Source organism: Scyliorhinus canicula, chromosome 14 (assembly GCF_902713615.1).
Source record: "Scyliorhinus canicula chromosome 14, sScyCan1.1, whole genome shotgun sequence".
Classification (NCBI taxonomy): Eukaryota; Metazoa; Chordata; class Chondrichthyes; order Carcharhiniformes; family Scyliorhinidae; genus Scyliorhinus; species Scyliorhinus canicula.
In genome coordinates, this window is record NC_052159.1 from 143955296 (window position 1) to 143966378 (window position 11083).

At 43.3% G+C, this 11083-nt stretch overlaps 1 protein-coding gene across 1 annotated transcript; it reads right to left on the reverse strand.

Moving 5' to 3' along the window:
- Positions 1-1182: 1182 nt before the first annotated feature.
- On the reverse strand, positions 1183-10676 carry cln5 (CLN5 intracellular trafficking protein). Its single transcript, XM_038818767.1, has 4 exons — positions 10482-10676; positions 6629-6803; positions 3952-4177; positions 1183-2465 (listed from the first exon to the last, which is right to left on the reverse strand). The coding sequence occupies exons 1-4, from the start codon at positions 10592-10594 to the stop codon at positions 1972-1974; spliced, it is 1008 nt and encodes a 335-aa protein (XP_038674695.1). The 5' UTR covers positions 10595-10676; the 3' UTR covers positions 1183-1971.
- Between the last annotated feature and the right edge of the window lie 407 nt (positions 10677-11083).

Consider the following 11083-nt stretch of genomic DNA (forward strand, 5'->3'; position numbering starts at 1 on the left):
CTCATTTGATATTAGCGGGGATTGGGCAGCGCAGTGGTTAGCACTGCTGCCTCAGGGCGCCAAGGACCCGGGTTCGATCCAGGCCCCGGGTCACTGTCCGTGTGATGTTTGCACATTCTCCCCATGTCTGCGTGGGTTTCACCCCAACAACCCAAAGATGTGCAGTTTAGGTGTATTGGCCACGCTACATTGCCCCTTAATTGGAAATAAAAGAATTGGGCACTCTCAATTTATTTTAAAAGTATTAGGGAGGATTAAATGATTGTGAGATGCCTTTCACCTTATTTATCAAATGTGTCCCACCTAATACGTCATTCGTGAAAAGGAAGACTCCCGGCTCTCTGGCCAGGAATCTAACAAGGAACTACAGCCTCTTACTTTTTTCAAAATAAATTTAGATTACCCAATTATTTTTTCCAATTAAGGGGCAATTTAGCGTGGCCAATCCAGCTACTCTGCACGTTTTTGGGTTGTGGAGGTGAAACTTACGCAGACACGGGGAGAATATGCAAACTCCACACGGACAGTGACCCAGAGCCGGGATCGAACCTGGGACCTCAGCGCCGTGAGGTGGTTGTGCTAACCACTAGGCCACCGTGCTGCGCTAGCCTCTCACTTTTTAAAATAAATTTGGAGTACCGAATTATTTTTTTTCCCCAATTAAGGGGCAATTTAGCATGGCCAATCTACCTACACTGCACATCGTTTTGGTTGTGGGGGTGAGACCCCACGCAGACACGTGGAGAATGTGCAAATACAGCCTCTCACTTAACGTCTTATCCAACCCATCTCATGATGAACCATCTTAACCTCTTCCAACATGTGGAGGGACACATGTTGAAAGTGGGAAGCAGCCCCTATTGAAACATAGAAGACAACACCTACAATTGTTCGGTACTTTCAGTGGACGCGGCCCAATAGTAATGAAGTATGGACTGTGGCAAAGGGTGGAAGTAAACACTCTACACTGGGGGGGGGGGGGGGGGAAAGAGTGCGCCATACACACCCTTCCTTCCCTCTGCAGCTAGATCTACACAAAGGAATTTGAGAAGTGTGAGTGAACCAGCGTGCAGGCATGCTCTTATCGAAGCCCTCGTTATATGTTATCGTTAAATATAGAATAAAGTAAAGTAATTACTCTGGTCACAACTGGAATGCTCGCAATAAATAAAAGACCCTGACTCATAGAAAATACATTTATTCTGTACTTAGTCAGTTCACTTAACGACACAGAAGGTTAATCAATTTGTGCGATATTTGCATTGTAGAAAGGAACCCACTGTAAAAAAAAAATTGCATTTTAGTGCTGTGTAGGACCAACTGCTTGAATAACTGTAGGCAACTTTGGAAGTTTTAACCTTCGAAGCTCAAACAATGTATAATAATGTAAATCAGCGAAGTATTCAACAGTTAACATAGTTACAGAAGGATGGTATAGATTAGTATAGGTGAACATTATACTATCCTGTACAAGTCAAAGTTCATTGGGCCAAACTAATTGTGTCTATTCAGTGTGGATTACCTTCTGAATCTTGAGCCAATGCAAAGCAGCTGCATCTTTATTTGGGAATTCATGCTGGTTGATACCATGTCCAACCCAGTCAGCGTACAACAAAAGGTGGGAATGTCTTCAGTCCATTCTCAAAACATCATTATTCCCAAAACATTATTCACAATGGTATTCCTCTCCCTCTCTAGTCCAGCTCCAGCAGCGTCGCCTCACTGTGTACTTAACACCCGCACAGTTTATATATGACACGGTAAAGTCTAATCCTGTTTGGAAGTAGATGCTTATGCAGCTCCATTTGATAAAGTTAATCAATCAGCCTTAACTGCTACAACTGGGGGAGTGGATATCACAATAAAATATTAAAATGATTGCACTTACAAAAGTAGGCAATGTTACAGATGAATAATATACAAAAATTGTTTTCTCTCCTGCATGTGTTGCTAAGTAACGGTTGATTTGTATCATTTAGATGGCAGAGGTATTTCCTCATATGTTATTCTTACATAGGGCTGTTTCATTGGCAAATACCAATACTCAAAATTGAAGTAAAGGTAAAAGGTTTTCTCCAATACAACCTTATCAATTATTTCCAACAGACTTGATATCAGTTCTTTCACGGAATGCGGTGGTCTAAATGGAAAATAAAAAGAAGTAATTTCTTCTCCCCGAGTTTTGTTACTGTGTGGCCCGAAGATAGTTGTGTCGTTCCCAAGGTAGGTTGGCTCACCACTATACAGGAATATTCTAGTATAGTTGGTTTGTATAGGGCTCTTAAAGACAGCGCCCAACTCAAACAGTGTCTGGTAAGCTCTCAATACGAAAGTTGAACAATCATAAGATTTGAACCACACTGTAGCATTTGGTGAAGGATCAGATTGAACAGTCCATGTCTCGTAATATATACCAGTCCTGTTATCCTCCTTCACCCACTGGGCCAATTTGTTGAATATTGCACCTGAGCACAGATAAAGAAAACGTGTTACACATGATGCTGGAACAAGCTTCCTAAGATTATGCATATTCCTAGATGCTCAAGAGAGAAATCTAAACGTTTAACAAGATATTAAATTGCAAGATCAGAGCTTAAGCAGCTACTTGGGCATGTGATTTGTAACGAGACTTAAATCATTCAACCAAAATCATGCATATTCCTTTGGTTTAAGATTTTCTACAGGATTGCTGTATCTGTAGACAGGGCTGGTTTAGCTCAGTGGGCTAGACAGCTAGTTTGTAATGCAGAACAAGGCCAGCAGGGCGGGTTCAATTACCATACTGGCTGAGAATTCTGAATTCTCCATCTGCGTACCCGAACAGGCGCTGGAATGTGGCGACTGGGGGCTTTTCACAGTAAGTTCATACTTGTGACAATAAAAGATTATCTGGATACTAGACACAACTGTATATAAAATCTGGCTCCACTCTACTGCACTGCAAGAACGGACCTTTCAGGCATTCAACATAGAAGAGCAGAATTTATCTTAGTTCCATTAACAGTTTGATATAATTACCTGTGCTCTGCTGTCGGTATTCCCACAGAACAGATAAACAACCCATGCACAAACAAACTCATTGTAAGCAGCTTAATTCACACCGTAAAGCTCCAACTTAGCACGCGAAACAGGAAATCTTCCCCGGTGAACTGTAGAGGCCACCCTACAATGAACCCCTTCCAGAATTGATCGGAGGTTAGCCGTAAGAGTGACAAAAGTACAGGATTCTCGCCACCATCCAGTTGTGCACCTTCGGGGTGTGTTCCAGACCAACAAGGGACAAAACTGCACTTTTTGCCAATGTCCTTGGCAATTATCAGGGGCTTTGTGAGATTCAAAGGACGGGGGTGGGGGAGGAACCTCAGAGAGTGATAGATGTTTACAGCTTGGAAACAGGCCCTTCGGTCCAGCTTATCCATACTGCCCAGTTTCTAAAACTAAGCTAGTCCCACTTCCTCGATTTCAAATGCTTTTCCCTCAACATCAACTGGTAGGAAAAGTGGAGTTCAAGATAAATATTAACAACTGTACACTTTTTTTTTTAATTAAAAAAAAGAAAAGTTGAGGAAAAGCATTTGAAATCGAGGAAATGGGAGTAGCTTAGTGATAGAAACTGGGTGGCATGGGTAAGCTGGGCCGGAGGGCCGGTTTCTACGCTATACACATCTATGATTCTGCCAAGAAGTGGGTTCCAAACAGGATGATTCAAATGGCAGTTTTATTGTAATAAATGGATCTGGGGTCTAAACTGAATTATGCTTACATTTTAAAACATTTTGTCGACCTTCTATTGCCTTTAAGCTGCACATTAACTTTCTGTATGCTAATGAGCCTGTTCTAAAATGTCATCCTTTAATCGCGTGAATCCTTTCAAGTGTAGGTTAATTTAAGTAACCTTCTGAACAGCCAATTGATCTTTCCACATTACGGTTTGTTAGCGAACAAGCTTACCGGTTATTTCAGATACTTTTACTAAGGAACCATTTTCTTTCCAGTGCGAGTCATCTATACCCTCGAAGAAACAGGCAGCTCCCTGATTGCACCAGAAAGGAGCCTCAATTCCAGGTCGCAGATGTGGGAAGGTGCAGTTCCCAAGCTGAAAGAGTTCGTACCATTCCATGGTGTAGTTTTTGCCTGTCATAGTGTTCCGGAAACCAATTGCATCATGCATGATACGCTGTGATCGGGGGGGGGGGGGGGGGGGGGGGGGGGAGGAAAGAGACAAATCAATTAGCATCTCATCGTTAATATAAATCTTAAATAATACATGAGACCGAGGAGCAGGAATAAGCCATCTGGCCCCTCGAGGCTGCTCCGCCATTCAATAAGATCATGGCTGATCTTTTTGTGAACTCAGCTCCGCTTAGCCGCCCGCTTACCATAACCTTTAATTCCTTTACTATTCAAAAATCTATCTTTGCCTTCATTTAAAAAAAATTTGACAGTACCCAATTATTTTTCCAATTAAGGGGCAATTTAGCATGGCCAATCCACCTATCCTATACATCTTTTGGGTTGTGGGGGGGAAACCCACGCAGACATGGGGATAATGTGCAAATTCCATACGGACAGTGACCAAGGGTCGGGATTCGAACCCGGGTCCTCAGCGCCGTAGGCTGCAGTGCTAATCACTGTGCCACATGCCACCCTTATCTTTGCCTTAATTAACGAGGTAGCCTCGACTGCTTCATTGGGCAGGGAATTCCACAGATTCATGACCCTTTGGGTGAAGAAGTTCCTCCTCAACTCAGTCCTAAATCTACTCCTTATTTTGAGGCTATGTCCCCAAGTTCTAGTTTCACCCACCAGTGGAAACAACCTCCCTGCTTCTACCCTATCTATTCCCTTCATAATTTTATGTTTCTATAAGATCCCCCCTCATTCTTCTAAATTCTAATGAGTATAGTCCCAGTCTACTTAGTCTTTCCTCATAAGTTAATTCTCTCAACTCCGGAATCAACCTAGTGAATCTCCTCTGTTAGTACATCCTTTCTCATGCAAGGAGACCAAAACTGTACACAATACTCCAGGTGTGGCCTCACCAACACCCTATACAGCTGCAACATAAGCTTCCTGCTTTTAAACTCCATCCCTCTAGCAATGAAGGACAAAATTCCATTTGCCTTCATAATTATTTGCTACACCTGCAAACCAACTTTTTGCGATTCACTCACAAGGACACCCAGGTCCCTCTGCACAGCAACATGCTGCAATTGTTTACTATTTAAATAATAGTCCATTTTGCAGTTATTCCTACCAAAATAGATGGCTTCACATTTATACACATTGAACTCCATCTGCCAGACCCTTGCCCACTCACTTGGACTATCTATATCCCTCTGCAGACTTTGTGTCCTCTGCACACTTTGCTCTACCACTCATCTTAGTGTCATCTGCGAACTTTGACACATTACACTTGGTCCCAAACTTCAGATCATCTATGCAAATTGTGACCAATTGCGGTCCCAACACTTAACCCTAGGCGCACACCTACCACTGATCGCCAACCAGAAAAACACCCATTTATCCCCACTCTTTACTTTCTGTCAGTTAACCAATCCTCTATCCATGCCAATACAGTACTCGTAACGCCATGCACCTTTATCTTATGCAGCAGCCTTTTGTGCGGCACCTTGTCGCATGCCTTCTGGAAATCCAGATACACTACATCCACCGGTTCCCCATTGTCCATCGCGCTTGCAACGTCTTCAAAGAATTCCACTGAATTGGTCAAACGTGACCTGCCTTTCATGAATCCATTCTGTGTGCCCAATGGGACAATTTCTAGCCAGATGTCTCACTATTTCTTCCTTAATGACAGATTCAAGCATTTTCCCCACTAGAGAAGTTAGCTAACCAGCTTTTAGTTTTCTCCGTTTTGTCCACCTTTTTTAAACAGTGGCGTCACATTTGCTGTTTTCCAATCTGCCGGAACTGCCCGAGAGTGTAGCGAATTTTGGTAAATTACCACAAGCGCATTTGCTATTTCCCCCGCCACCTCTTTTCGTACCCTAGATGCATTCCATCAGGGCCAGGAGACATGTCTACCTTTAGCCCCATTAGCTTGCCTAACATGAACTCCTTAGTGATAATGATCGTTTCTAGGTCCTAACCTGCCATAGCCTCCTTGCCAACAGTTTTTGGCATGTTATGTGTGTCTTCCACTGTGAAGGCCGACACAAAATACCTGCTCAATGCCTCGGCCATTTCCTCATTTCCCATTATTAAATCCCCCTTCTCATCCTCCAAAGGTCTAATGTCTACCTTAGCTACTCTTCGTTTCATATATTTATAGAAACATTTTCCTATCTGTTTTTATATTTTGAGCTACTTTACTCTCATAATCTATCACCTGAGGAAGGAGCAGTGCTCCGAAAGCTAGTGTTTGAAACAAACCTGTTGGACTTTAACCTGGTGTTGTAAGACTTCTTACTGTCCTCACCCCAGTCCAACGCCAGCATCTCCACATATTGGAATTAAATAACAATATAAAACTTACTCTTGTCTGACAGCTGCAAAATATGTGCTGAATAGCCATGCAGATTCACGTGGAGTACAGTTGTCAGGTCATTACAAAAAATAACTTTTTCTTTCTTAATTTAAGACATTTCATGAAGTAAAAACTCACAAAATGCCCAAGCAGATCTCCGTATTTGAACTCCCAAACGGGAGTCTGAAGCCGATAAACCTCTATAATGTCACGGTCTTTCATCGGAGGAATCTCTCCATCGGGAGAGCCGGTGGGGCAGAATGGGTAGATGGGCTGGCAGAATGGATCAGGTTCAGGCCGGTGATCAAATCGCCTGAAAAGATAAACATCCCAACAAGGAATTGAGTAAGATGCCATCAAACAGCAAGTCAAAACTTGATAGGCAAGTATTGTAATGTAAAATAATTTTTACAAGAACGCTTCTAAGGGAAAGGACGTTGAAAAATCCATTGTCCGTAGATCCAGCATAAAAAGAGGTAGGTGATCAGGAATAATAATAATCTTTACTGTCACAAGTAGGCTTACATTAACACTGCAATGATGTTACTGTAAAAATCCCCTAGTCGCCACATTCTGACGCCTGTTCGGGTACACTGAGGGAGAATTCAGAATGTCCAAATTACCTAACAGCACATCTTTGGACTGTGGGAGGAAACCGGTGCCCCCGGAGGAAACCCACGCAGACACGGGGAGAACATGTAGACTCCAAACAGACAGTGACCCAAGCCGGGACCTGTGGCTGTGAGGCAGCAGTGCTAACCACTGTGCAATCCTGTGGCAAAATAAGATTGCCAACTCTCCTGGAGGTCCACTGATTAAAGCTTAATCTCCTGAACACTCAAATTAGAGGGCACAAAAGGATTAGTTTCCAATTTTTAAAACGTTTTGTTAGTTAGTTATTGCAGACGTGGACTGTTTTGACTGGATGAAGCGATCACAAAAAGGCCCTGTGATGATACCTCCAGGAATACATCCAAATTTGGCACAACCCTCTGGCCAACTGCAAGCAATTGATTGAGAACTTCTAGCTTTTTGTGATCTGAAATGGCTCTCTTCTAAAAACCCTTGAAGCAATGTGAAAAATTAGTGAACCATCCACAAAGGCAGAGGTTTTTCCTCACCAATTCATGGGCTGTGTGGTGTTGTCAAGCCCCCTCTTTCTCCTCTGCCTGACAGTTTTACCCACAGTCTGAGTTTTGGTGAAGTGAATCCCAAATTGTAATAGATCCATCATTGGTGGCCATGCCTTCAATCACCTGGACTCCAAGCTTCAGATTAACTCCCCGGGGAGGTTTGAATTAGAGGAGAGCCAATATCTCAGAAAGTTGTGGGGCTGGAGGTGATTACTGAGGTAGGGATGAATGAGGCCTGAGGTTGGAAATTATGGAAGACTATTTAAAATGAAGTTGACAGAGGGATATAGACAAGTTACGTGAGTTACAGCAGGTGGAATATGATGTTTGTCATTTACAAACTTCCCTTATTGCATTTTAACTTTTAGGATGCTGTACTTTTGAATCCAATTTGGTAAAATTAGATCATTTTTCTTTCCCTCGATTTCATTTTCCTCTGTACTCCTACATATTTTGGGAGTTTAACAAAGAAACTTGCACCTGACTTTTCTAGAAGGAATTATTTTCCAATTCCTGGTGTAATAATAATAATAATAATTGCTTATTGTCACAAGTAGTCTTCAATGAAGTTACTGTGAAAAGCCCCTAAGAACCTGTTTGTGACATTCCTCTGGGGCAAAACTTGGCAGGTGGAATTTAATGTAAAAAAATGTGAAGTTGTGCACTCTGGTAAGAAGAATAAAGGAGCCGAATGTTATTTAAATGGAGAAAGCCGGCAGTAAACTACAGCACAGGAGGGATTTGGGGATCCTCGAGCATAAATCATAAAAAGTAAGCATGCAAGTTCAGCAGGTATTTGGGAAGGCAAATGGAATGTTGGTCTTTATTTCAAAGGGAATGGAGTGTAAAAATAAGAAATTCCAGCTAAAACTACACAAGGCACGAGTTAGGCCACAGCTGGAACACTGTGAACCGTTTTCGTCTCCTTATCCAAGGAAATATATAGCGGCATTGGAGGCAGTCCAGAGAAGGTTCACTTGATCCCGGGAGTGGAGGGATTTTCTTATGAGGCGAGAGTAAGGAGGTGTGGTCTATCCTCATGGAGTTTAGAAGATGTGGAGATGCCGGCGTTGGACTGGGGTGAGCACAGTAAGAAGTCTTACAACACGAGGTTAAAGTCCAACATGAGAGCACAATTGATATTCCTCAGGCGAATGGAGCCCACTGGAACCAACTGCTCCATTCACCTGAGGAAGGAGCAGATTTTTCTCACTAAGGGAATCAAAGGTTATGGAGATAAGGAGGGAAAGTGGAGTTGTGGATTATCACATCAGATCAGTCCAGTCGTGATCTCATTGAATGGTGGAGCAGACTGGATGGGCAGAATGGTCCACTTCTGCACCTTATGGAGCACAGGGACGATATAACAAAGGGACATGCTACGAGGCAAGACATAGGCAACAGAATTTTGGATGACCTCAAGGTTATGAAGAGTAGAATGTGGGAGACCAGCCAGGGGCACATTGGAATGGTCAAGTCCAGAGATAGCAAAGGCATTAATGACAATTGGAACAGTAGAATGGAGCGGGGAGAGGCTGAGGTCAGGTGATGGTTATGGAGGTGGGAATAAGCATTGCTCGTGATGGAGCGATGGCATGAATAAGAGGTCAGGAAATCATCTCAGAATCAAATTAAACTTAAAGGTTATGAACAGACCGGCTTAAACTCTAATTGTTGTCAGGGAGCTGACCGAACAAAGGACTTTTGTTAATCTTTAGAAACAAGACTTGGGAGGAAAAACATTACAGAACACGTCAGTAATTATGATCACGAAAGCACAATTGATATTCCTCAATAAGATGCAGCTCAACGGGGAAAAATAAATGTACTCCGACAATATATCCACCTTTCACCCCAACACGAGAGAGAGAAACGCATTATATTAGCACAGTGGTTAGCACAGTTGCTTCACAGCTCTAGAGTCCCAGATTAGATTCCTTGCTTGGGTCACTGTCTGTGCGGAGTCTGCATGTTCTCCCTGTGTCTGCGCGGGTTTCCTCCGGGTGCTCCGGTTTCCTCCCACAGTCCAAAGATGTGCAGGTTAGGTGGAATGGCCATGATAAATTGCCCTTAGTGTCCAAAAAAGGTTAGCTGGGGTTACAGAGATAGGGTGGAGGTGTGGGCTTAGGTAGGGTGCTCTTTCCAAGAGCCGGTGCAGACTCGATGGGCCGAATAGCCTCCTTCTGCACTGTAAATTCTAAGAAATCTATGAAATAGTTGGTTCAAAGAAGCACCTTGTGCCAGTCACACCGTTCACTGCCACCTCAGGCTTTTTTTTTTGCAGCATTGTAACTGGCTGAGCTTTTACTTTGGATTTTAAAAGTTAAATGTCTCCTCTTTAAATGGAAATCCAGTTGTAAAGATTCCGAAACGTAAACAGAGTGTGTTTCAGATCAGGCAAAAAAAAATCCCTCACCCTGAAACACAAACCCCACAAGATGCCGACAGACCAACTGAATGTTTGCAGCATTTACTGTTTAACATGTCCAGTTGCAATCACTGGCCCACCGCTAACTCTTTGTGGCCCTGGAGTTCTGCCCCTTTGAACAAACATTTGGCCATCTATTTTTCTTTTATAAAACGCCTTAGTATGTTTACTTTTAGGACACCACATAAAGTTTCTTCTTTTTTTTTAAATGAAGAAATTGAACTTATAAAGGCCAAGGGAGTGATAGGGCTTCACATTTTACATTGAAACGCCACCATTTAGCCCACACTACAGATCACTAGAAATAAAATTTGTTTGTGCTTTTAGTAATGTTTAGTTTCCAAATCTGCAACTTATTTTCGATGGCCCCAGTTGCCCTGGAAGGAGCACTTCCGCATTGCACAGAGCTTGGAAGCAATGCCAGCCTTACCTGTAAGGCACTGGCCATGACTGCGGTATGGCTGCCCGGCTCGCCGCACTGGCGCTGGGGACTCGCTGCAAAGCCAGCCAGAGGCAAGCGACGCTCCAGCGGCTGATCCCCATCCTCCAGCGACCTCAGCTCGGCTGATGTGTCTGAACACCAGCCCCCCAGCCTTGTTACAGGATGATGCTGGTTCCTGTTTCCGAGCCCGAGTCACATGGATGGCCTGCTGGTTAATGTTCAATGCCTGTTGTACGTTCCGCCCTCTTCACTCTTTTATTATTGCAAATAGCGAAATGCCCACATTTATCTGAGATTTGAAACAATTGAGAAACGGGGCGAGTGTGAGATAAAAAAAACAGAACCTCGATAATAATGATCTGTTTGCCCCTCTTGTGAATTCAATATATTTACAATCTGCCCCCTTTTTTTGACTGTAAAATTCATGTGTGGGTCTTTTCCGGCTCTGGAGGGACTCTAGTTCCTTGTAAGGGCTGGGGACATTTCTCTTAAGGTTTGTTTGCCATCTACAAGATGCACTGGAGCAGCTCCCTTCGACAGCACCTTCCAAACTGCTGACCTGTGCCAACCAGAAGGGCAGGGGAGGGGCA

What these genes read in the sequence shown, in the direction of transcription:
- cln5 (XM_038818767.1), bottom strand. Translation starts at nt 10,594, where the DNA reads ATGGGGATCAGCCGCTGGAGCGTCGCTTGCCTCTGGCTGGCTTTGCAG. An exon ending in GAGATCTGCTTGGGCATTTT is followed by an intron (nt 4,178 to 6,628) that starts GTGAGTTTTTAC and finishes CCCCGATCACAG; the next exon opens with CGTATCATGCATGATGCAAT. An exon ending in AAAAGTATCTGAAATAACCG is followed by an intron (nt 2,466 to 3,951) that starts GTAAGCTTGTTC and finishes ATCTGTGCTCAG; the next exon opens with GTGCAATATTCAACAAATTG.